Source organism: Sapajus apella, unplaced genomic scaffold (assembly GCF_009761245.1).
Source record: "Sapajus apella isolate SASKATOON/1434 unplaced genomic scaffold, GSC_monkey_1.0 scaffold2, whole genome shotgun sequence".
NCBI classification, from domain to species: Eukaryota; Metazoa; Chordata; class Mammalia; order Primates; family Cebidae; genus Sapajus; species Sapajus apella.
This window is the reverse complement of record NW_022436942.1, coordinates 20,092,405-20,119,478: the sequence shown is the minus strand read 5'-3', so window position 1 is coordinate 20,119,478 and position 27,074 is coordinate 20,092,405. Positions and strand designations below refer to the sequence as shown.

The 27,074-nt window shown below is 43.4% G+C and overlaps 1 protein-coding gene across 9 annotated transcripts in view; it reads left to right on the top strand.

Annotated features, from left to right (window-relative positions):
- Positions 1-27,074, top strand: part of RBMS2 (RNA binding motif single stranded interacting protein 2) — a 148,350-nt gene that overhangs the window by 45,875 nt on the left and 75,401 nt on the right. For 4 of the 9 annotated variants that reach the window (XM_032290573.1, XM_032290594.1, XM_032290554.1 and 1 more), the window contains exon 1: positions 8,330-8,922. In XM_032290573.1, the coding sequence (XP_032146464.1) occupies positions 8,857-8,922 (66 nt within the window). In that variant the 5' untranslated portion in view covers positions 8,330-8,856. Of the gene's footprint in view, positions 1-6,601; positions 6,636-6,932; positions 6,971-7,108; positions 7,177-8,325; positions 8,923-27,074 lie in introns of those variants that run through there. The other 5 variants (XM_032290623.1, XM_032290614.1, XM_032290603.1 and 2 more) reach the window with 5 other exon arrangements.

Here is a 27,074-nt window from a genome sequence, read left to right as displayed (position 1 = left end):
AGGATTATAAATCGTTCTACTATAAGGACACTTGCACACGAATGTTCGTTGCAGCACAGTTTACAATAGCAAAGACCTGGAACCAACCCAAATGCCTATCGATGATAGACTGGACAGGGAAAATGTGGCACATATACACCATGGAATATTATGCAGCCATCAAAAACGATGAGTTTGTGTCCTTTGTAGGGACATGGATGAACCTGGAAACCATCATTCTCAGCAAACTGACACAAGAACAGAAAATCAAACACCGCATGTTCTCACTTATAGGCAGGTGTTGAACAATGAGAACACATGGACACAGGGAGGGGAGCACCACACACTGGGATCTGTTGGGGGAACCAGGGGAGGGACAGTGTAGGGTAGGGAGTTGGGGAGAAATAGCATGGGGAGAAATGCCAGATATAGGTGATGGGGAGGAAGGCAGCAAATCACACTGCCATGTGTGTACCTATGCAACAATCTTGCATGTTCTTCACATGTACCCCAAAACCTAAAATGCAATTAAAAAATAAAAAAAGTTTGTCTTTAGCCATCTAAAATTTGACAACTGCTTTGACTCTCTAGCTGCAAGTTCATAATCCAAGTTTACAGTAAGGAATAAGGTGGATTTGTTATATTCAACATGGTGTAGTAAATATCAAGTATATGTGAATAAATATATTTCATACTCATAAAATGCTATATCATAAAGTACTTTTATAATCACCTGACTTGACTGATGATTATAAATCCCTGAGAGAGAAGGAGGACAGATACTTATTAGATGCCCGTCAAACAGTAGTATACTAAGAAGTGTACAGCTGCTACTTAGATGCCCTTTTTTTTTTTTAGATGCTCATTTTGTAGAAGAGGAAACTGTTGTGTTTTGTTTGTCTGTTTGTTTGTTTGTTTTGAAACAGAGTCTCACTGTTGCCCAGGCTGGAGTGCAGTGATGCAATCTCGGGTCACTGCAACCTCCATCTCCTGGGTTCAGGCGATTCTCCTGTCTCAGCCTCCCGAGTAACTGGGATTACAGGCATGCACCACCACTTCTGCCTAATTTTTGTATTTTTAGTAGAGATAGGGTTTCACCATGTTGGTCAGGCTGGTCTCGAGCTCCTGACCTCGTGATCTGCCCGCCTTGGCCTCTCAAAGTGCTGGGATTACTGGCATGAGCCATGGCTCCCAGCCCAGAAACTGATGTTTTAAGAATGTGATTTTCACCGGGAGCAGTGGCTCACGCCTGCAATCCCAGCACTTTAGGAGGCCTAGGTGGGTGGATCACGAGGTCAGCCTTTGGAGACCAGCCTGACCAACATAGTGAAATCCCTTCTCTAATAAAAATACAAAAATTAGCTGGATGTGGTGGCGCACACCTGTAATCCTAGCTATTCAGGAGGCTGATACAGGAGAATCGCTTGAACCCAGGAGGCAGATGTTGCAGTGAGCCGAGATTGCACCATGCACTCCAGTCTGGGCGACTCAGCGAGACTCTGTCTCAAAAATAAAAAGAAAAAAAATAATGTGATTTTCCGGTTTAACACAGCAAGTGGGTACCCGCTTTGTCAGCACATATACTAACACAGCAAATAGTAGACCTGGCTTTGAATTTCAAACTTCTGGTCTACTCACTACAAATTCTATACTTTCTTTTTCCAGTATTTGCTAAAGGAGGCACAACCTGTTTTACCCAGCTGGTGGCAGTGTTTCTCTTACTGTTATATTTATTGGGCACTTATTTTCCAATTGAAGGTGAAATACTTAAAAAGTGAAAATCATATTCCTTCAGTGAATAATCTCTAGTTAAATTATGTTTAGGTGTTAACGATAATAAGATTAGTAAAGCTGGTGCCTGCCTTCTAGGAGTTGACAATCTGGGAGCAAGAGGTGGAGGCGGAACTGTGAAGCCGAGTCAAAAATAGCCTACAAAAGCCAGGCATGGTGGCTCACACCTGTAATCCCAGTACCTTGGGAGGCTGAGGAAGGCAGATCACTTGAGGTCAGGAGTTCAAGACCAGCCTGACCAACATGGCAAAAACCCGTCTCTACTAAAAATACAAAAATTAACCGGGCGTGGTGGTGTGTACCTGTAATCCCAGTTACTAGGGAGGCTGAGGCAGGAGAATTGTTTGAACCTGGTGAACCTGGGAGGCAGAGTTTGCATTATGAGCTGAGATTTTGCCACTGCATTCCAGCCTGGGTGACAGAGCAATACTCTGTCTCAAAAAAAAAAAAAAAAATTTCAAACAAAATGTTATAGGAATACAAATTTGTAACGGACCTTTTGATGTGGTGTCTTTAATAGCAGTTTAACTTTATCTAGCCCACAGGTGAGAGTGGGCTTACTCTACTGTTAGGAGACATGGGTAAATTCAAGCTCTCTGACTTCCAAGACACAAAAACAGGCAATAAAAAGAAAATCAGGCCAGGTATGGTGGCTCATACCAGTAATCCCAGCACTTTAGAAGGCTGAGGTGAGAGGATCTCCCTTGATGCCATGAGTTTGAGACCTCTGTCTACAACAAATTTAAAAATTAGCCAAGCCTAGTGGCATGTGCCTGTATTCCTTGCCATTTGCTGGGGCTGGTGCCAAGGCAGCAGGATCTCTAGAGAACCATGTCTCAAAAAAACAAAGAAAAAAAAGAATATAGTATATTGTAAACATAAAGGGAAAAGCTCCTAGATGTTCTATTGTGTCATTCCATCACCACCAGCACTTTTAATTAGTAACATTTTTTCAGATGTAAATTTCGTGTTCTGAGGCAGTCCATTTATTCATTTAACAAATATTTTAAAATTTTTAATTAGCCAGGTACTGCTGAATGCTAAGGATATAATGGTGTACAAAACAGTCATAGTCTCTGTCCTCATCAAGCTATGCTTCTGGTGAAGACTACTCATGACTAGTGACCTTATAGCTAACATATATTGATATTTTAACAATTATTATTATTATTATTTTTTTAAAAGACGGGGTTTCACCATGTTGGTCAGGCTGGTCTTGGACTCCTGACCTTAGGCGATCCGCCCGCCTTGGCCTCCAAAGTGCTTGGATTACAGGCATGAGCCACCATGCCCGGCAGCAATTTTTTTTTTTTTTTTTTTGACGAGGTTTCACCATGTTGACCAGGATGGTCTCGATCTCTTGACCTCGTGATCCACCCGCCTCGGCCTCCCAAAGTGCTGGGATTACAGGCTTGAGCCACCGCGCCCGGTCTGGCAGCAATTATTTTTTCAGCACCATAGGTACAGGAAAAATAGGGAAAAAAAAACACAATTATTTCTTACATTCAAATCTTTCTTTTTTTTTTTCTTTCTTTCTTTTTTTTTTTTTTTGAGACAGGGTCTCCTCTGCTGTCCAGGCTACAGTACAGTGATGCTATCTTGGGTCACAGCAACTTCTGCCTCTGGGTTCAGGTGATTCCCCTGCCTTAGACTCTTGAGTAGCTGGGACTACAGGCCCATGCCCCCATGCCCGGCTAATTTTTTGTATTTTTAGTAGAAACAGGGTTTCATCAATTTGACCAGGCCGGTCTCAAACTTCTGACCTCAAGTGATCTGCCTGCCTTGGCCTCCCAAAGTGCAGGGATTACAGGCGTGAGCTACTGTGTCCAGCCAGATGTTAGGATTTGAACTCAGGCCTGCCTCTTTCTAAAACCCATGGATTTGGCTGGGCACAGTGGCTCATGCCTATAATCCCAGCACTTTGGGAGGCCAAGGCAGGTGGATGACGAGGTCAAGAGATTGAGACCATCCTGGTCAACATGGTGAAACCCCGTCTCTACTAAAAATACGAAAATTAGCTGGGCATGGTGGCAAACACCTGTAGTCCCAGCTACTCGGGAGGCTGAGGCAGGAGAATTGCTTGGACCCAGGAGGTGGAGGTTGCAGTGAGCCGAGATCACACCATTGCACTCCAGCCTGGGTAAGAAGAGCAAAACTCTGTCTCAAAAAAATAAGATAAAACCCATGGTTTTTAACTGTTTTTAATTTTTTATTAATTTGATTTTATTTGATTTTTTAAACCTTTTATTTTATTACTTTTGTTTGTTTTTGAGACAGAGTCTCATTCTGTTGCCCAGGATAGAATGCAGTGGTGCGATCTCGGCTCACTGCAACCTCTGTCTCCTGAGTTCAAGCAATTCTCTGGCCTCAGCCTCTTGAGTAGCTGGGATTATAGGCATCTACCACCACGCTAGGCTAATTTTTGTATTTTTAGTAAAGACAGGGTTTCATCATGTTGCCAGGCTGGTCTCACACTCTTGACCTCAGGTGACGTACCCGCCTTGGCCTCCCAAAGTGCTGGGATTACAAGCTTGAGCCACCGCGCCTAGCCTACTACTTATTTATTTATGTGTTTTTTTAGAAACAGGGTCTCTCTCTGTTGCCCAGGCTGGAGTGTAGTGGCAGATCACAGTTTATTGCAGCCTTGAACTCCTGGGCTCAAGTAATCCCTCTGTCTCAGCCTCCCCAGTACCTGGGACTATAGGCACACACAACCACACTTAGCTAATTTTTTTAATTTTAATTTTTTTAGAGACAGAGTCTTTCTCTGTTACTGGTATGGTATTGGAACTCCTGGCCTCAAGCTATCCCCTTGCCTCAGCCTCCTGAGTAGCTGGGATTATAGACATGAGCCACTTTGGGAAGTCAAAGTGGGAGGATTGCTTGAGACCATGAGTTCAAGACCAGCCTGGGTAACAGCAATGTCATTTCTGGGTATTCACCCAAAAGATTTGAAATCAGTACATTGAAGAGATATCTGCATTCCCATGTTTATTGCAGCACTATTCACAGTAGCCAAGTTATGGAATCAACCTGTGTTCATCAACAGATTAATGAATAAAGAAATATGCTGTATATATACAATGGAGTGCTATTCAACTTTATTTATTTATTTATTTATTTTAAAGACGGGGTTTTACCATGTTGGTCAGGCTGGTCTTGAACTCCCAACCACAGGCGATCCACCCACCTTGGCCTCCAAAGTACTTGGATTACAGGCATGAGCCACCATGCCCAGCCTCAACTTCATTTTTTTGAGATAGGGTCTCACTCTGTCACCCATGCTGGAGTGCAGTGATGTGATCATGGCTCACTGCAGCCCTCGAACCCCTTGGCTCAAGTGATTCTCCATTCTCAGCCTCCCAAGTAGCTGGGACCACAGGCATGCACTACCATGCTTGGCTAATTCTTTTTTATTTTTTGTAGAGATGGGGTCTCACTGCGTTGCCTGGACTGGTCTTGAACTCCTGGGCTCAAGTGATCCTCCCACCTTAGCTTCCCAAAGTGCTGGGATTACAGGTTGGGAGCCACCTCACTCAGCCTCAGCTTTAAAAAAGAAGGAAAATCTGAGCCGGGCATGGTGGCACACACCTTAATCCCAGGTATCGGGAGGCTGAGGCAGGAGAATCACTTGAACCCAGGAGGTAGAGGTTGCAGTGAGCCGAGATCGCTTCACTGCACTCTAGCTTGGGTGACAGGGCAAGACTCTGTCTCAAAAAAAAAGAAGAAGGAAATTCTTTTTTTTTTTTTTTTTTTGAGACGGAGTTTCGCTCTTGTTACCCAGGCTGGAGTGCAATGGTGCGATCTCGGCTCACCGCAACCTCCGCCTCCTGGGTTCAGGCAATTCTCCTGCCTCAGCCTCCTGAGTAGCTGGGATTACAGGCACGCCACCATGCCCAGCTGATTTTTTGTATTTTTAGTAGAGACGAGGTTTCACCATGTTGACCAGGACGGTCTCGATCTCTTAACCTCATGATCCACCCGCCTCGGCCTCCCAAAGTGCTGGGATCACAGGCTTGAGCCACTGCGCCTGGCCCAGAAGAAGGAAATTCTGTCATTTGTGACAACATGGATGGAATTGGGGAACATAATATTAAGTGAAAGTGAAATAAGCCAAGCACAGAAAGACAAATACTGTAAGTTTTCACTTATACTTAGAATCTGAAACAATCAACTCATGGTAGCAGAAAACAGAATGTTGGTTACAGAATCGGGGGGTCACAGCCGGATGTGGTGGCTCACACCGGTAAACCCAGCACTTTGGGAGGCCAAAGCTGGCAGGTCACGAGGCCAGGAGTTCAAGATCAGCCTGGCCAACATAGTGAAACCCCGTGTCTACTAAAAATAAAAAAAATTAGCCAGGCATGGTGGCATGTGCCTGTTGTCCCAGCTACCCAGGAGGCTGAGGCAGGAGAATAGCTTGAACCCAGGAGGTGGAGGTTTCAGTGAGCCAAGATTGTGCCACTGCACTCCAGCCTGGAGCCTGGTGACAGAGCAAGACTCTGTCTCAAAAAAAAAAAAGAACAAAAATTAGCCAGGCATGGTGGCGCACACCTACAGTCCTAGCTACTGGGGAGGCTGAGGCAGGAGAATTGCTTGAACCTGGGAGACAGAGGTTGCAGTGAGCCAAGACAGCACCACTGCACTCCAGGCTGCGTGACAGAGCAAGACTTTGTCTCAAAAAAAAAAAAAAAAAAAAAAAAAAACCCCTTGGTGGTGCTTTTTTTTTTTTATTTACTGCATTTGGCTGCTGTGTTTTCCATCTCAGTTGCAATTCCCACACTGAGGCTGTCCCACCCTTCCTGTGTCCCTTGAGCTGAGCAGGCACTTCCTGTCCTATTGGAAATGAAAGTTAGAGATTGGGGGTAGGGTATATGTATTTACTCTGCAGAATGCTAATACAATCTGTTCCATTATCACAGCAAAATGTGACAGGCAAACTAGAATAGACACCTGAACTTCATTTGAGGGAGGGTTTGGGCTTCATGTTTGTTGTGACAAAACAGACAGGGTTAATTTATATCTCAAGAGAATACTGAGGATGGCAGCAAAATGGCCTTATAAAGGGATTTAAAGGCTTTTATTTTACATCCCTATTCCACTTGGATTGGTAGGGGTTACTGGATATCACCCTTAAGTTTTTGGTTTCTTTTCTTGTTAAGGTTACTCCTACAAGGACATTCCTTGGAAACTATTAGAGGTAAGTGTTGCAACTCTATTAGGTTCTTGACTCTTACATTTATATTCCTTCCTACGAATTTTGTGTTTTTATTCTGTTTGAACTGTATGCTTTTTAAAAAGTGTTTTGTTTTGTTTTGTTTTGTTTTGTTTTGAACAGCTCGGAGACAACTCGAAGCAGACATCCCAATTCTGTGGACTTTAGTTTAGACATAAATTCCAGGTTTGGTGAGTTATCGTAATTGTTTCAGTTTCATGGATCTTAAAGATGAAGAAATAGTAAAGTGCTAAACAAGGTAGCCTCCAATTGTTAAAGAAATGACTAGGCACCAAGTTTCATGATATAGTTCAGTTTGATAATTGCTTCTTAAGTATGAACTCATTCCTTGGAGAATCTGAAACAGGAGTGAGGGGCATCAGCCCAGCCCATTGGTGTGATACAAGAGAAACAGATCTAAGGATCTGAAACTGGTTATACCCCATACTTTTTTTTGCTTACCTCTGCTCTTTGGAGTGTTCCTCTGTCTGTTCCATTGAACATTAAGATCACTGCAGCCGGGTGCAGTGGCTCACGCCAGTAATCCTAGCACTTTGGGAGGCCGAGGTGGGTGGATCACCTGAGGTCAGGAGTTCAAGACCAGCCTGGCCATCATGGTGAAACCCCATCTTAAATAAATAAATAAATAAATAAGATCACTGCAAATGGGCCAGACGCGCAGGCTCATGCCTGTAATCCCAGCACTTTGGGAGGCCAAGGTGGGCGGATCACTTGAGGTCAGGAGTTCAAGACCAGCCTTGCCAACATAGGAAACCCTGTCTCTACTAAGAAATACAAAAATCAGCCCGGTGTGGTGGTTGGTGCCTGTAATCCCATCTACTTGGGAGGCTGAGGCAGGAGAATTGTGGAAGGCAAAGGTTGTGGTGAACGGGATCCGGGATTGTGCTACTGCACTCCAGCCTGGGTGACAGAGACTTGTCTCCAAAAAAAAAAAAAAAAAATCACTGTAAATGTAAAGTGGGAGAAGTCATGAGCTCATCTCACACAATCTCTGTTTTTTTTTTTTTTTTTTACATGTTCTCCAAGGCAATGTGTCATAGAAGCTCCTTTAAAATCAAGCTTAAAATCTTCTTTTTTCTTTTTTGAGACGGAGTCTCACTCTGTTGCCAGTCTGGAGTGCAGTGGTGCAATCTCGGCTCATTGCAACCTCCGCCTCCTGGCTTCAAGTAATTCTCCTGCCTGTCTCCCGAGTAGCTAGGACTACAGGCACATGACACTATTTCCAGCTAATTTTTGTATTATTAGTACAGATGAGTTTTCACCATGTTGGCCAGGATGGTCCCGATCTCTAAACCTCGTGATTCGCCCGCCTCGGCCTCCCAAAGTGCTGGGATTACAAGCGTGAGCCGTCGCACCCGGCTTAAAATCAAGCTTGAAATCTTACAGCTGAGATCGAAGGGTGGGAAAAAAAAGAAAACAACCTCATTGTCTTTAAATGAGAATCAGAAGTTGTTCTAGAGGAAAGGGGATAAATTTGAAAGGTGTTAGACCTAAGAACTCTTCTTTCTAGCTTTAACTCCTGAGACTATGAAAAACAAACAAAAATAACATTTTGGGCATTAGGACCCAGTGGAAGTGCCTCTGCCTCATTCAGACTCTGTTAACTTCTCTGGTGACGTAAAGGAGCAGCCCGAGCTCATTCTCTGCCCACAGCCCCCCTTCATCTCTCTCCCTCCGGCTTCTTTTCTCCCCCTTTCTGTTCCCCCTCCCTTCTCCCTCTCCCTCCCTTTTCTCTTTCCTCCCTCTCCCCCTGTCCCTCGCTCTCCTCCTCCCTCCCCCTCTTTCTTACTCCCTCCTTTTCTCTCTCTCTCTCTGTCTTACTCACTCAGCTCCCTAACATTAAAGAGAAAATGCTGCTATCCGTGACTTCCAGGCCTGGGATTTCGACTTTGGGCTACAGTAGAAACAACAAGAAGGTAGGGAAAAGCGCTTTTTTGGTATCTAGCTACTTCCTTTTCTGGGGATCTGGCAATGCCCTTGGTTTTAACATTCTTTTTAAAGAGGGGAAGGAGATTCCTCTCTCAAGGTTTCTAATTCCTCACGGCGCTTCTCCCTTTTCCACTACTTTCTGCATCTTTTCTCACCTGGTTCTGGAGTTCAAGGAACTTACAGTCTCTGTGAGGCCTGAAAAGACAGGGGAATTAAAAACAAATCAAGCTTGCAAGTTTGTATCCTTATGAAATGAAGTTAGTTTGACTTCCTGCTAACCTATCAATCTTCACAAGGATAATATGTCATCTCAGACCCTGTCCCCCAGTCCACCCACCACAAGATTATTTTATTTTTTGATGAACTGTTTCCATTCTCTCCCCAACCTTCCCTCCTACCCATATCACCGGTAGTATTAGATAGCTGAAATCATAGAAAGTCAGTGAAACCACAACAGTTTATCAAGAGCTGGATATACTCTTCTAGACTACAGATCCTACCCACCCAGCCGTAGAGAAGGAGTCTTGAGAGACACGCAGTTTGGGATTAAGGCACAGTGTGCTGTAATACTTGGGTCTTGCTTTTGAGCTGATACTTGGAGCTCTGCAGATAGCCAGACTTTGCAGTGATCCTAGGAGTCTTTAGGATTAACCCATGGCTGCCAGAGAGTTGTGCCGTCCTTGGGCACATGGGCAGTCTGGGGAGAGATGGACAATCTTGTCCATACTTGACAAGGAATATCTTTGGCTGTTTCTGGCATTTCAGGGCACACAGTATATTGATTAGGAGGAATTTCACACATTAGCAGGAAGAAGACCCTCTTCATGTTGTAGTTGTTCTTTGAAGAAAAAATGTGACATAGACATTTAGGGAATCTTTTGCTCATCTAATGGAATGTTGGAGGGTGAGGAACAATTCCTGCTGCTTTCTCATGTACCTAAAGAGTGTCTGATCAATGCAGTGGGTAAATGTTTAGATCCAAAACAGTGTTGGTTTATGGGCTTAGTCTATGTGGCACTCATTCTGTTTATATCCTGAAGAAATATGGGTAGAGAGGAGAGGAAATGGGGAGCTATGGGTTAGAGGATACAAAGCAGTAGATAGGTTGGATGAACAAATCCTGAGATCCAATATACAACATAAGGATTATAGATAACAAAAGTGTACTGTATATGGAATTCATGCTAAATGAGCAGATTTTAGCTCCTTTTGCCACAAAAAGAAACGAAAGGGATAACTATGTGGGATGATTAATTTACTTCACTCTAGTAACCTTTCTACTATCAATATGTATCCCATGCTTGTATACCTTAAGTGTACCCAATATCACGAGGTTGAGAAAAAAAAATGTACACAATAAAATTTACTTTAAAAAAGAAATGAGGTGGCTCTGTTGGCTCAATTGGTTAGCATGTTGTACTTATAAAAAATAAATGAGGCTGGCCACGGTGGCTTATGCCTATAATCCCAGTACTTAGGAGGCCAAGGTGGGTGGATCACTTGAGTCAGGAGTTTGAGACCAGCTTGGTCAACATGGTGAACCCCCAAATTAGCCAGGCTTGGTGGCACGCGCCTGTAATTCCAGCTACTTGCCAGCCTGAAGCAGGAGAATCACTTGAACCTGGTGGGGCAGTGAAGGTTGCAGTGAGCCAGGATCTCGCCACTGTACTCCAGTCTGGGTGACAGAGCAAGACACCATCTGAAAAAAAAAAAAGAAATGAAATATGAGTTCATACATATTTGTTGGTTATAAATATATGTTTATATGTACATATACTGATATCCCTTTATCAAATATACATATAGATAATACATTATATATTATATATATTTGAAAGGGAAATATTTCATGTGTCTTTATTCCCTTCAAACTTTGTGGAGTATTATGTGAAAATTTCCTTCCTGATTTTTTCCCTCCTAGTCTCTCCACTTACCCAGAACTCATGAAAAAAAAATGAATTCCCACAATGAATTGCTTCCCTATTAGAGGTTTCATGTATTTGAAGCTATCTAAAAATCTCTTTTCGCTCTCTACTTTCTCTCCCACCTTGGAGTAGAGGAAAAATTTAACTAGCTTCTAAATCTAGGATAGTATGGAGGACAAGAGGTATGGTTCTGAATTTGGGTTGAAATCTCTTATCTCTTCCTGATAACTGTAAGGTTTGGCAATTCAGGAATTGTTGGGATTGGTGAGGGAGGTTGGGTAGATACATAATTATTAATTCCTAATATATTTGTCAATTCTTTGGGTTCTTATAAGTCAATCTTATGATCACATCCAAGGATGCTGCATATGTGCGTCACTTTATGGCCATGCATATGATTCCTTTTGTGTCTATTTAAGTTTGTGAATGTAGAGACTTTTCATATTTTTATTATTTTTACTTTTCTTTTTTTGAGACAAAGTCTCGCTCTGTCACCGAGGCTGCAGTGTAGCAGCGTGATCTCAGCTCACCTCAGCCTCCGCCTCCTGGGTTCAAGCAATTCTCCTGCCTCAGTCTACCAAGTAGATGGACTACAGGAGTGTGCCGCCACACCCAGTCAATTTTTTTGTGTTTTTAGTAGAGACAGGATTTTACCATGTTGGCCAGGCTGGTCTCAAACTCCTGACCTCAAGTGATCCACCTGCCTTGGACTCCCAAAGTTTTGGGATTACACTTTGAGTTGCCAAGTCCTGCCCATATTTTTATTTATTTATTTATTTAAGATGGAGGCTCACTCTGTTGCGCCCAGGCTGGAGTTCAGTGGCTCCATCTCGGCTCACTGCAACCTCCGCCTCCTGGGTTCCAGTGATTCTCCTGCCTCAGCTTCCCGAGTAGCTGGGATTACAGGTGCCCTCCACCATGCCCAGTTCATTTTTTGTATTTTTAGTAGAGACTGGGTTTCACCATGTTGGTCAGGCTGGTCTTGAACTCCTGACCTCAGGTGATCCAATCACCCTGGCCTCCCAAAGTGCTGAATTACAGGCATGAGCCACCGTGCTTGGCCCCATATTTTTATTTTTATTTTACTTAATTTTTTCCCTCAACACTAGATGACCAGGGAGGGTGTTTTTAAACTACAGCATTATTACGTTCCTCTTTGTCTTGGTATTAATAAGTAGGGCTTACTGTGTTTGTTTCTCTGTTCTGGAAAGTGTTTTAGATGCATTTGCTTAGGTAATTTGTATTTTCCATACCCAATTAATTTTGTTTATTTATTTAGTTTGAGACAGAGTATCACCCTGTCACCCAGGCTGGAGTGCAGTGTAATGATCCTGGCTCCCTGCAACCTTGGTCTCCGGGGTTCAAGTTATTCTCCTGCCTCAACCTCCTGAGTAGCTGGGACTACAGGTGCGCACCACCATGCCCTGCTAATTTTTGTAATTTTAGTAGAGACGGGGTTTTGCCATGTTGGCCAGGCTGGTCTCGAACTCCTGGCCTCAAGCGATCCGCCTGCCTCAGGTTCCCAAAGTGCTGGGATTACAGGCATGAGCCACTGTCTGGCCTATTTATGTATTTTTTTGAGACAGGGTCTTACTCTGTAGTCCAGGCTGGAGGGCAGTGCCACGATGTCAGCTCACCGCCACCTCCACCTCCTGGTCTCAAGCCAGCCCCCCACCTCAGCCAACTTTCTTTTTTTGTTTTTTTTTTTGGAGTGTGGTGGCGCAATCTCGGCTCACTGCAACCTCCGCCTCCTGGGTTCAAGCGATTCTTCTGCCTCAGCCTCCCAAGTAGCTGGGACCACAGGCACGTGCCACCACGCCCAGCTAATTTTTTTGTATTTTTAGTAGAGACGAGGTTTCACCGTGTTGGCCAGGATGGTCTTGATCTCTTGACCTTGTGATCTACCCGCCTCGGCCTCCCAAAGTGATGGGATTACAGGCGTGAGCCACCGAGCCCGGTCCTCAGCCAACTTTTTTACGTAACTTTATTTTTTTCCCCTGAGACAGAGTCTCGCTCTGTCACCAGCTGGAGTGCAGTGGTGCAATCTCGACTCACCGCAACATCCACCTCCTGGGTTCAAGTGATTCTCCTGCCTCAGCCTCCTGAGTAGCTAGTATTATAGATGCCCACCACCACACCTGGCTCACTTTTTATATTTTTGGTAGAGTTGGGGTTTCACTATGTTGGCCAGGCTGGTCTGGAACTCCTGACCTCCAGTGATCTGCCCACTGAGGCCTCCCAAAGTGCTGGGATTACAGGCATGAGCCACCGTGTCCGACCTCTATATAACTTTTATATAAACGTTACTGTTTTTTACTGAAACTAATAAAAGTTATCGTAAAAATTTAACTTTGGCTGGGCGCATTGCTCACACCTGTAATCCCAGCTCTTTGGGAGGTGGAAGCAGGCAGATGGCTTGAGGTCCTGAGTTTGAGACCCAGCATGGCCAACATGGTGAAACCCTGTCTCTACTGAAGATACAAAAATTTGCTGGATGTGGTGGCGAGTGCCTGTAGTCCCAGTCACTCAGGAGGCTGAGGCAGGAGAATCACTTGAACCCTGGAGGTAGACGCTGCAGTGAGCCCAAATTGTGCCACTGCACTGCAGCCTGGGCGACAGTGAGACTCCATCTCAAAAATAAATAAATTAATTAATAATTTTAAAAAATTAAAAGTAGGATTATTACTTTGAAATATATACTTATCAGGAAAGATGTTTCCTGAGGAGCCCATGATAGTCATAGTTTTCTTACTCTTCATTGGCTGGTGGTAAATATAGGAATGCAGTCAACAAATGTATAACGGCTAATAAAGGCAGATTTTTTTTCTCATGATATAGTGTTAAATTTTGTTTTTCTTTCTCTGGAATTAAAATAGTTATGAAGGGGAAAAATGTGGATTTCAAAGAGGGATTCTACAAGAAAATTTTGTCGTATTTTTTTTTTTTTTTTTTTTTAGAGACGGAGTTTCGCTCTCGTTACCCAGGCTGGAGTGCAATGGCGCGATCTCGGCTCACCGCAACCTCCGCCTCCTGGGTTCAAGCAATTCTCCTGCCTCAGCCTCCTGAGTAGCTGGGATTACAGGCACACACCACCATGCCCAGCTAATTTTTTGTAGCTTTAGTAGAGACGGGGTTTCACCATGTTGACCAGGAGGATGGTCTCGATTTCTTGACCTTGTGATCCACCCGCCTCGGCCTCCCAAAGTGCTGGGATTACAGGCTTGAGCCACCGCGCCCGGCTTGTCGTATTTTTTTTAACATCAGTTTTAATACCTTTCAATAACTTGGTTCATTAAAAAAAAAAAGGCTGAAGTAAAAAGAGATGGGGTCTCAACACTGTGTCTTCAATGCTTGCAGTAGTTGCCTCAGTAGAGAGATTTGAGTATAGGTGAGACTGAAAGAGGAAATGTTTGGGACTAAAGGAATTTCAAACTTGTAAAGGGCCTAACCACGCCTTTCTTGACATCATCTCCTTGGCATGTTATTATAATTTAACTCCTCATAGGATCAACAACCATTTCCTTTGGAAAAAAAGAAAAAGGACTGTGTTTAACTTAGGATAATTCGCCTTCCCCAACATATCTTGCATACATTTCTATTTCTTCTCAATATTAGTATATTGAAGACTAATGGGGAGTGGGAGGTAATGATGAAAGCAAGGCTGACTGGTGGGTATTGCCAGATCCTCACTCTTTGAGAAGCTTGTTACCTGAGATTGTTAAGAGTGTTTACCTAGGACAGAGAAGTGACAAATGGTACTGTAATCTCTTAGTACTTCTAACAGGATGGAGAATTTTCTGTGTGTATGTTTACTACTTTTCCTTCTAGTTTCCATCCAATCAAATGTAATAGGACTGAGAATTAAGAACTTGTAGGTCTAACATCTCTTAAATGGGGCAGCTGTTCTGTTATCTGTAATAATAGAATAACAAATGGTTAAAGTTTAGTGGTAGGCCGGGTGTGGTGGCTCACCCTGGTAATCCTATCACTTTGGGAGGCTGAGGCGAGTGAATCACCAGAGGTCAGGAGTTTGAGACCAGCCTGGCCAACATGGTGAAACCCTATCTTTAGTAAAAATAAAAAAAAAAGTTAGCCGAGTGTAGTGGCAGGCGCCTGTAATCCCAGCTACTTGGGAGACTGAGGCAGGAGAATCCCTTGAACCCAGGAGGTTAAGGTTGCAGTGAGCCGAGATTGCGCCATTGCACACCGGTCTAGACGACAGAGCAAGACTTTGTCTAAAAAAAATAAATAAATAAAGTTTTGTGGTAATGTTTTTCCATTGACCCCTCCTTTCCATTTATAACGCTACTACTCTAATTTATGCCCTCATTACTGACTACCTTTATTACTATAATAAACATCCAGCATGATTTCCTTGCTTCCTATTTCTCTACTTTCCTATTCCTTGACCCCAAGTAATTTTATACCTGCTGCCAGCACAGTCTTCCTACAATCCAGCGGTCTAGCGCTATTACCTGTATAAAACACTTCAGACGGGGCACGGTGGCTCACACCTGTAATCCCAGCACTTTGGGAGGCCAAGGCGGGTGGGTCACCTGAGATCAGGATTTTGACACCAGCCTGGCCAACATGGTGAAACCCCGTCTCTACTAAAAGTACAAAAATTAGCTGGGCGTGGTGGCAGGCACCAGTAATCCCAGCTACTCGGAGGCTGAGGCAGGAGAATTACTGGAACCTGGGAGACGGAAGTTGCAGTGAGCCAAGTGTGTGCCATTGCATTCCAGCCCAGGCCAACAACAGCGATACTCCATCTCAAAAAAAAAAAAAAAAAGAAACACTTTAATGGCTATGTATTACCTGCTGAACAAAGTGCAAATCTCTGGCCCAACACCCACTATTTGTCTGGCCTTTCCTTATCTTCTCCGTTTCCCCCGCCACCATGCCCTCTTGATTCTATTGCATTTGCTCTACTGGCCAGTTGTGTTAATGCAGCTTTCTGGATGTATGCTTTGGTTGCTGGTTTACATTTCTTATTCCATAGGACAATGTGTAGTATAACAAAAATATATAGAAAAGAAACAGGACAAAGGAAAATATCAATTAGAATAGGAAGTAAATTGGAATTAAAAGGCAAAAATGGCCAGGCACAGTGGCTCATGCCTGTAATTCCAGCACTTTGGGAGGCCAAGGTGGGAGGATCACTTGAGCCTAGTAGTTCTAGACCAGCCCAGGCAACATGGCAAAACCCTGATACAAAAATTAGCTAGGTATGATGGTGTGCGCCTGTAGTTCCAGCTGCTCAGGGCCCTGAGGTGGGAGGATCACCTGAGCTGGTGGAGGTCGAGGCTATGGGGAGCTGTGATCACACCACTGCATTGCAGCCGAAGCAACTGAGCAAGACCATGTCTCAAAAAAAAAAAAAAGTCAAGTATGCAAATCGTAACATTATAATGCTGGAAGATGACGAATGAAGCATAGTCTTTGAATTTGTTAGTGTCAAGGTGGTTGATGACTTTGACAAGCAATTTCAGAGGAATGGGGAGCAAAAGCAAGATCGGAATAGGTTGAGTGAAAAAAGGTAAGGAAGCATAGATGGTATATATACACTAATCTTTTTAAAACTTTGATTAAGATGTAGAGCAGAACCCAAGTAGAAAGTAGGCAAAAGGTCTGAATAGATATTTATCCACAGGCTCTATGGAAAGATGCTTAACATCATTAGTCATCAAGTAAATGTACAATAAAGCCACAATGAGATACCACTTCATACCCACTAGGCTGTTTATAATCAAAAAGACAGATAATAAAAAAGAAAATAATCAAAAAGATCATCGAAACGACAAATAACTCCTGGGCACCATGTTGCCCAGGAGTTTGAGAGCAGTCTGGGCAACATGATGAAACCCCATCTGTACAAAAATTAGCTGGGTGTGGTGGCACACACCTGTAGTCCTAGCTATTAATACTTGGGAGGCTAAGACAGGAGGATTATTTGAGCCTAGGAAGTCAAGGCTTCGGTTGATTCCACAACTGTCTTCATTCTGGGTGACAGAGCAAGACTGTCGAAGAAAGAAAGAGAGAAAGAGAAAGAGGAAAGGAAGGAAGGAAAGAAGGAAGGAAGGAAGGAAAGAGAGAATAAATATATGGAGTAACTGGAGTCTTCATACACAGCTGGTGGGAATGTAAAATGGTATAGCTGCTGGTCCTCAAAAGGTTAAGCAAAGACCCGGGAATTCCACTTTTAGATACATGCCTAAGAGAAATGGAAACATAAGTTCACACAAAGACTTCTACAAAAATGTTCATAGCAGCATTATTCATAATAGTCCAAAGTGGAAACAACCTAAAGGTCCATCAACCTTTAGAATATATTCAACCTTTAGGATGAATGGATATGTAAAATATACTGTGTGCCCATACAATGAAATATTCAACAATAATAAGGAATGGGGTACTAGGCTGAGTCTGGTTTCTCATGCCTATAATCCCAGCACTTTGGGAGCCCAAGGTGGATGGATTTCTTGAGCCCAGGAGCTATAAAAACTACAAAAATTAGCCAGGCATGGTGTGCGACACAGCTGTAGCCCTAGCTACTCGGAAGGCTGAGGTGGGAGGATTGCTTGAGCCTGGGAGATGGAGGCTGCAGTGAGCCAGGTTCACACCGCTATATATTCCAGCTTGTGCAACAGAGCCAGACTCTGTCTCCAAAAAAAAAAAAAAAAAAGCCCTGGGGGAAAAAAAAAGAAATGGAATACTGATACATGCTAAAAGTGGATGAACCTTTAAAACATTATGCTCATGAAAGAAGCCAGCTATAAGAGACTACATGTTGTATGATTCCATTTACAGGAAATGCCCAGAATATGGAAATCCATAGAGACAGAAAGTTGATGAGTGGTTGCCTAGGGCTGGGTGGGGAAATGGGGAGTGACTGGTAATGGGTATTGTGTTTCTTTTTGGGATAATGAAATGTTCTAAAATTGATTGTGGTTATGGTTACACAACTCTGCGATCTAAGTACCACTGAATTTGTGCTTTATTTATTTGGTGACAGGGTCTCACTCTGTTGCCCAGGCTGGAGTGCAGTGGCACAATCATAGCTTAACTGAAGCCTCAAACTCTGGGCTCAAGGGATCCTCCTGCCACAGCCTCCTAAGTAGCTGGGATTGCAGTGCCATATGCCCAGCTAATTAAAAAAAATTTTTTTTTGTAGAGACGGGCTCTTGCTATGTTGCCCAGGCTCGTCTCAAACTCCTGAGCTCAAGTGATCCTCCTGCCTTGGCCTCCCAAAGTGCTTAGGTTACAGGCATGAGCCACTGTGCCTAGCTCTGAATTTAAACTTAAATGGATGACATGTGTGGTGTGTGAATTATATCTCAGTGGAGTTGTTATTTTTTTTTAAAGGGAACAGAGAAATGAGATAAAAGCTGGAAGAGTATGGGGTGCTGTCAGGAGAGAATTTTCTTTTCTTCTTTTTTTAGATAGGGTCTTGCTCTGTTGCCCAGGCTGGAGCGCAGTGCAATCATGGTTCACTGTAGACTCAACCTCCTGGGCTCAAATGATTCTCTTACTTCGGGCCAGTCTCTGGATTAGCTGGGACTGCAGGCTTATGCTATCTTCCTTGGCTAAATTTTAAATTTTTTGTGAGATGGAGTCCCACTATATTGCCCTAGCTGGTCTCGAACTCCTGGGCTCGAGTGATTCTTCCACCTCGGCCTTCTAAAGTGCTGGGATTTGAGGCATGAGATACTGCACCAGGCTGAGATAATTTTCTTAAAGATGGGAGATGTAGGAGCCAAATGTAAAGAGAATCATGACCAGTTACTTGATGCTTATTCTCTAAATATGTGTGTTCATATCCCTCTAGCTCTGATCTTTTTGTTGTTCTTGTGCCTTGTGCATTCAGCCTCTGATCCTTTTTGTTGTTGTTACTTAATTCTAGAATGGCCTTTCATTCATTTGTTTACTTCACTCCTATTACTTGTATTTATTGAACAGCTGCAACATGCTAGGCCCTGGGGTTAAGGCATGATTGTAGCCCTTCAAGAACTCACAGTCAAAACTGTCTTTAAAAATCTTACCCTCTTACTTAAATTATTAAAAAAAAAAAAAAAAAACTACCTATACCTTTACGTTCAGTTGAAATGTTGCCTCTTATATAAAGCTTCTGCTAATTTATCCATTTCCCAGCCCCAGAGGGGACTGTTTTTCCCAAAGGTGACTTTTTTCTGAACCACGATCATGTTTTATATATCTTATATGATGTTTATATAATTTTGCATTGTATTGGAATCATTTAGGTAATTGTTTTATCTTCATTGCTAGAGTGTAAGCTCTTTTTTCTTTTTCTTTTTCTTTTTTGAGATGGAGTTTCACTCCTGTTGCCCAGGCTGGAGTGCAATGGCACGATCTTGGCTCATGGCAAGCTCCACCTCCTGGGTTCAAGAAATTCTCCTGCCCCAGCCTCCTGAATAGCTAGGATTACAGGCATGTGCCACCACGCCTGGCTAATTTTGTATTCCTAGTAGAGATGGGATTTCTCCATGTTGGTCAGGCTGGTCTCAAAATCTGACCTCAAGTGATCCACCCACCTCAGTCTCCCACAAAGTGCTGGAATCACAGGCGTGAGCCACCTCGCCTGGCCCTAGAGTATAAGCTCTTTAAGGGTAGAGACAGTTATTCAGTTTATTATCTCACCAAATACCTAATATAGCTTTTTTTTTTTTTTTTGAAATGGAGTGTCTCTCTCTGTTGCCCAGGCTGGAGTGCAGTGGTGTGATCTCAGCTCACTGCAACCTCTGACTCCTGGGTTCAAGCGATTCTTCTGCCTCAGCTCCTGAGTAACTGGGACTACAGGTGCCTGCCACCGCCACCACGCCTGGCTAATTTTTATATTTTTATTAGAGACAGGGTTTCACCATATTGTCCAGGATGGTCTCGAACTCCTGACCTTCTGACACACCCTTGGCCTCCCAAAGTGCTGGAATAACTGGCCGGGCGCAGTGGCTCATGCCAGTAATCCCAGCACTTTGGGAGGCCGAGGTGGGTGGATCATGAGGTCAGGAGTTTGAGACCAGCCTAGCCAATGTAGTAAAACCCCATCTCTACTAAACATATTAAAAAAAGTAGCCAGGCATGGTGGTGGGCGCCTGTAATCCCAGCTACTTGGGAGGCTGAGGCAAGGCGAATTGCTTAAACCTGGGAGGCAGAGGTTGCAGTGAGCTGAGATTAGGCCACTGCACTCCAAGCCCGGGTGACAGTGCGAAACTCTGTCTCAAAAAAAAAGTACTGATATATGTTATTGAATTATTTTGAGGATTGGTAATGTTTATAATCACATATCACCCTGTATCTTGGGGGTTATTTCTCTTATTTAAAAAAAAAAAAAAAATTGTAGGCTGAGTACGGTGGCTCATGCCTGAAATCTCAGCACTTTGGGAGGTGAAGTGGGCGGATCACCTGACGTCAGGAGTTGGAGACCAGGCTGGCCAATATGTTGAAACCCCGTCTCTATTAAAAAGTACAAAATTAGGCCAGGTGCAGTGGCTTAAGCCTGTAATCCCAGCACTTTGGGAGGCCAAAGTGGGTGGATCATGAGGTCAGGAGTTTGAGACCAGCCTGACCAACCTGGCGAAACCCCGTCTCTACTAAACATACAAAAATTAGCTGGGTATAGTGGCATGCACTTGTAATCCCAGCTACTCGGGAGGCTGAGGCAGGAGAATCACTTGAACCCGGGAGGTGGAAGTAGAAGTGAGCTAAGAACGTGCCACTGCACTCCAGCCTGGGCAACAGAGCGAGACTCCGTCTCAGGAAAAAAAATACATATACAAAATTAGCTGGGCATGGTGATCCGTGCTTGTAATCTCAGCTACTTGGGAGGCTGAGCCAGGAGAATCACTTGAACTCAGGAGGCAGAGGTAGCAGAGAGCCAAGATTGTGCCATTGCACTCCAGCCTGGGCAGCAAGAGAGAAATTCCATCTCAAAAACAAACAAACATACATTGTGAACCTATGGAGTATAAAAAAGAAAAAAAATTGTCCAGGCGCGATGGCTCACGCCTGTAATCTCAGCACTTTGGGAGGCCAATGTGGGCAGATCACCTGAGGTCAGAATTTGAAAGCAGCCTGACCAAAGTGGTGAAACCCCGTCTCTACTAGAAACACAAAAAAATTAGCCAGACATGGTAGCACATGCCTGTAATCCCAGCTACTAGGGAGGCTGAGGCAGGAGAATCATTTGAACCCGGAGGTTGCGATGAGCAGAGATTGCACCACTGCACTCAGGCCTGGGCGACAGAGCGAGACTCCATCTCAAAAACAAACAAACAAACAAAAAGCACCTTTTTTTCTTTTTTTTATTCTAGCCACTGTTTCATTTCTCTTCTTCCCTTTACAGTAAAACATCCTGAAAGAGCTATCTATTCAAGAGTTGTATATACTTGCTGTCTCCAATTTATTTCCTTCTGTTCTTTTTTCTTCTATTATCTTGAGTATATTGTCTGATAATACAAAAGTTTACATGCAGTTATAAAGTGTAATAATAGAGGAACACCAGTAAGAGGTACTTTCAAGTACTAGACTAGATTCATGGCCTATAAATTACATACACACAAGTTTCTCCATCTCATCCTCTGCACCTCTTCTAGAGGTAACCACTGTCCTAAATTCTGTCTTCATCATTCTCTTCCATTTTATTTTATTTTATTTTTGAGACAGGGTCTCATTTTCTCACTCGGGCTAAAGCTCAGTGGCTCAATCATGGTTCACTGCAGCCTCGACTTCCCTGGCTCAAGCAATTTCCCACCCAGCCTCCTGAGTAGCTAGGACTACAGATGTGTGTCACCATGCCCAGCTAATTTTTAATTTTTTTGTGGAGACAGAGTCTCACTATGTTGCCCAGGCTGGTCTCAAACTCGTGATCTCAAGTGATTCTCATGCCTTGGCCTCCCAAAGTGCTGAGATTATATAGGTGTGAGCCACGGCACCCAGCGCTATTACTTTTTTTTTTTTTTTTTTTAAGACGGGGTTTCACCATGTTGGTCAGCCTGGTCTTGAACTCCCAACCTCAGGTAATCTGCCCGCCTTGGCCTCCAAAATGCTTGGATTACAGGCGTGAGCCACCACGCCTGGCCTCTTTTTTTTTTTTTTTTTTTTTTGAGACAAGGTCTTACTCCGTCACCTAGGCGGAGTGCAGTGGCTTGATCTCAGCTCACTGCAACCTCCACCTCCCAGTTTCAAGGGATTCTCATGCCTCAGCCTCCTGAGTAGCTGGGACTACAGGCGCACACTACCACGCCCGGATTATTTTTGTGTTTTTTCAGTAAAGACAGGGTTTCACCATGTTGGCCAGGTTGGTCTCGATCTCCTGATCTCAAGTGATTCATCCACTTCGGCCTCCAAAAGTGCTGCGATGATAGGCATGAGCTACTGTGCCCAGCAGCCCTATTTCTTTTTAAAAACAGTTTTAGTTTTCTGTGGAGGAGAGTGAAGCCAGTTTACTTCTATACTGCCATTTCAGAATTGAAAGTCTTCCCAAAAATATATAGTTTTAAAATCATGTTTCATTAACTTGTTTGCATTGTTCTAAGTACTTCATGTAACTATATATAATTGTATCTATATAATATATAGTTATATAACTATATTTTATCTTATTTAATCTTTACAACTGCATTATTATTATTCTCATTTTATAGATGAGGAAAAAGTGAGTTACAGAGAGTTTGAAAATCATACTGCTAGTGAATGGCCCCACTGGGATTTGAACCCAGGTAATTAGTTCCAGATCTGTGCTTGCAACCACTGCTACTGTATCTTATTGCAGCACATAGTCTTCTGGGTTTTTTTGTTTTGGTCTTTTTCCTTTCAATGTTGTGTTTTCACAATTCATTCATGTTGCATGTAGATGTGGTTTATTCATTTTTCCATGCTTTATAATCTTTCATTTGTGAATATACTATAATTTATCCATTCTCCTACCAGTGGACTTTTGGATCATTTCTAGATTTTGTTTGTTCATTTTTGCTATTTTTTAAATTGCTGCTCTGAACATTCTTTTTTTTTTTTTTTGAGACGGAGTTTCGGTCTTGTTACCCAGGCTGGAGTGCAATGGCGCGATCTCGGCTCACCACACACAACCTCCGCCTCCTGGGTTCAAGCAATTCTCCTACCTCAGCCTCCCGAGTAGCTGGGACTACAGGTGTGTGCCACCATGCCCAGCTAATTTTTGTATTTTTAGTAGAGACAGGGTTTCACCATGTTGACCAGGATGATCTCGATCTCTTGACCTCGTGATCCACCCGCCTCGGCCTCCCAAAGTGCTAGGATTATAGGCATGAGCCACCGTCCCCTGCCCTCAACATTCTTATATATGTCATATCCTCTGAACATTCTTATATACAGTATGTCGTATATATGTGCAAGAGTTTCTCTTGGGTTTCCATCTAGGAGTGGTATTGCTGAGCCATCAGGTATGCAAATATTCTACTTTGGGAGATAATGTTAAATTTATTTCCAAACTATTATACCACATCTCTTCCCATCAACAATGTATAAAATTTGTCATAGATTTATGCTGGGTGCAGTGGCTCACTCCTGTAATCTAGCACATTGGGAGGCCGAGGTGGGCGGATCATATGAGGTCAGGAGTTCAAGATCAGCCTGGGCAACATGGTGAAATGCCGTCTCTACTAAAAATACAAAATTAACTGGGTATGGTGGTACATGCCTGTGATCCCAGATACTCAGGAGGCTGAGGCAGGAGAATTGCTTGAACCCAGGAGGCGGAGGTTGCAGTGAGCTGAGATCACGCCATTACACTCCAGCCTGGGCAACAAGAGCGAAACTCCATCTCAAAAAAAAAAAAAAGGCTGGCATGGTGGCTCATGCCTGTAATCCCAGCACTCTCAGAGGCTGAGGCGGCAGAATACCTAAGGTCAGGAGTTCTGCCCAGCTAATTTTTGTTTTTTTTTTGTAGAGATAGGGTTTCATCATGTTGCTCAGGCTGGTCTTGAATTCCTGGGCTCAAGTAATCCTCCTGCCTTGGCCTTCCAAAGTGCTGGGATTACAAGTGTGAGCCACCATGCCTGGCTTGAGCTTCTTAAAAGAGTAGTCTGTATAGAGTCTCTGTTTTCCTTACCTCTCACTCTTTTTCTTAGTAAGACATTTATTTATTTTTATTTTATTATATTTTTTTGAGACGGAGTCTCACTCTGTCGCCCCACCTAGAGTGCAGTGGTGCAATCTTGGCTCACTGCAGCCTCTGCCTGCCAGGTTCAAGCAATTCTCCTGCCTTAGCCTCCTGAATAGCTGGGACTACATGCGCATGCCACTGTCTGGCTAATTTTTTGTATTTTTAGTAGAGATGAGGTTTCACCATGATGGCCAGGCTGGTCTCAACTCCTGACGTCGTAATCTGCCCACCTCAGCCTCCCAAAGGCTGGGATTACAGGCATGAGCCACTGTGCCCTGTCTATTATTATTATTATTATTATTTTCTTGAGACAGAATCTCGCTCTGTCCCCAGGCTGGAGTGCAGTGGCACCATCTCAGCTCACTGCAACATCTGACTCCCAGGTACGAGGCATTCTTCTACCTCAGCCTCCCAAGTAGCTGGGATTATAGGCACATGCCACCACACCCAACTAATTTTTGTATTTTTAGTACAGACAGTGTTTCACTATGTTGGCCAGGATGGTTTTGATCTCCTGACCTTGTGATCCACCTGCCTCATCCTCCCAAAATGCTGGGACTCTAGGCTTGTGCCACTGTGCCCAGCTCTATTTTTATTTTTAATTGTGGCAAATAAACATTCCATAAAATATACCATCTTGAACACTTTTTTTTTTTTTTTGAGATGGAGTCTTGCTCTGTGGCCCAGGCTGGAGTACAGTGGCAAGATCTTGGCCCACTGCAACCTCTGCCTCCCTGGTTCAAGTGATTCTCTTGCCTCAGCCTCCCAAGTAGCTGGGATTACAGGTGCATGCCACCACGCCTGGGTAGTTTTGTATTTTTTAGTAGAGATGAGATTTCACCATGTTGGTCAGGCTGGTCTTGAACTCCTAACTTCAAGCAATCCACCTGCCTCAGCCTCCCAAAATGCTGGGATTACAAATGTGAGCCACCACACCCAGATCATCTTGAACATTTTAGTGTACAGTTTAGTAGCATTAAGTGTATTTCCATTATTGCACAACCCATCTCCAGAACTCTTTTCATCTTACAAAACTGAAACTTGGCTGGGCGTGGTGGCTTACGCCTGTAATCCCAGCACTTTGGGAGGCCAAGGTGGGCAGATCACCTGTTTTGAGATGGAGAGAAAGTTTTGCTTTTTTTTTTTTTTTGACAAGTAGCCATCCTGATACTGATGGGTGTGAGGTGGTATTTCATGGTTTTGATTTGTGTTTCTCTAACGATTAGTGGTGTTGAACATCTTTTCATGCTTATTGGTCACGTGTAAATTTTCTGTGGAGATAAGTCTATTCAAGTCCTTTGCTTATTTTATTATTATTTTTTTGAGATGGGAGTTTTGCTCTTTTTGCCCAGGCTGGAGTGCAATGGCACGATCTTGGCTCACTGCAACCTTTACCTCCTGGGTTCAAGTGACTCTCCTGCCTCAGCCTCCCAAGTAGCTGGGATTCCAGACATGCACCACCATGTCCAACTAATTTTTGTATTTTTAGTAAAGATGGGGTTTTGCCAGGTTGGCCAGGCTGGTCTTGAACTCCTGGCCTCATTTGATCCACCACCTCAGCCTCCCAAAGTGCTGGGATTACAGGCAGGAGCCACCACACCCAGCCCATTTTTGGGATTTTGATAGGGATCATATTGAATCTGCAGATTGCTTTGGGTAGTACTGATATCTTTTTTTATTATTATTATTTTTATCTTTTGGACTTTTTGATCTCCAAAGTACTGGTATCTTAACAATATTAATTCTTCCAATCCATGAGCATGGCGTGTCTCTCCATATATTTGTGTCTTCCGCAAGCTACATCTCAAAGAAAAAAAACTGCTGAATTCTATGTAATTAACATAGTGTCTTCTGCAATTTCTTTCTTTCTTTCTTTTTTGAAATGGAATTTTGCTCTTTGTTGCCCAGGCCGGAGTGCAGTGGCGCAATCTTGGCTCACTGCAACCTCTGCCTCCCAGTTTCAAGCAATTCTCCTGTCTCAGCCTCCAGAGTTAGCTGGGATTATAGGCACCTACCTGGCTAATTTTTGTATTTTTAATAGAGAAAGGGTTTCACCATGTTGACCAGGCTGGTCTCAAACTCCTGACCTCAGCCTCTGACCTCAGCCTCCCAAAGTGCTGGATTATAGGTGTGAGCCACCACACCTGGCCTGCAATTTCTTTTAGTAATGTTTTTAGCTTTCAGTGTACACGTCTTTTGCCTCCTTGGTTAAGCATATTATTATTTTTGGTGCTATTAGAAATTGAACAGTTTTCTTAATTTCCTTTTCAAATCATTCTTTGTTAATTACATAGAATTCAGCAATTCTTTTTGAGACAGAGCTTGCTCTGTTGCCCAGGCTGTAGTGCAGTGGTGTGATCCCAGCTTACTGCAGCCCCCACCTCCACGTTCAAATGATTCACCTGCCTCAGCCTCCCAAGTAGCTGGGATTACAGGTGTGTACCACCACGCCCAGCCAATTTTTTGTATTTTTAGTAGAGATGAGGTTTCAGCATGTTGGCCAGGCTGGTCTGGAACTCCTGACTGCAAGTGATCCGCCCACCTCAGCCTCCCAAAATGTTAGGATTACAGGCATGAGTCACTGCGCCTGGCCAGAATTCAGCAGTTCATTAAGTCTATTTTGTGTATTGATTCAGTGAATCAGATATTGCCTTTCTGTTATAGAGGGTAAAAATTTATTTCTCTTAAGCCTTGTGCCCTTATGTTCTAGCTTCCCCTTTCTTCCCAACTTCTGTGTATAAGTTGTGCCATGATTTTTAGTTATATCAGTATTTGTATTATGATTTTATAAGTATCATTTCTAGCTAAGCTATATCATATGCTATAATAGTTCCTTTGTTCAATTTTTGTTTTCCTTGGAGTTAATTACCTGTTTTTTTTTAGTTTTATTTTATACAATAAGCAGCATTTTTACATATCAGTTAGAGTTCTTTTATTTTTTTTTGAGACAGAGTTTCAGTCTTGTTGCCCAGGCTGGAGTGCAATGGTGTGATCTCGCCTCACTGCAACTTCTGCCTGCCGGGTTCAAGGAATTCTCCTGCCTCAGCCTCCTGAGTAG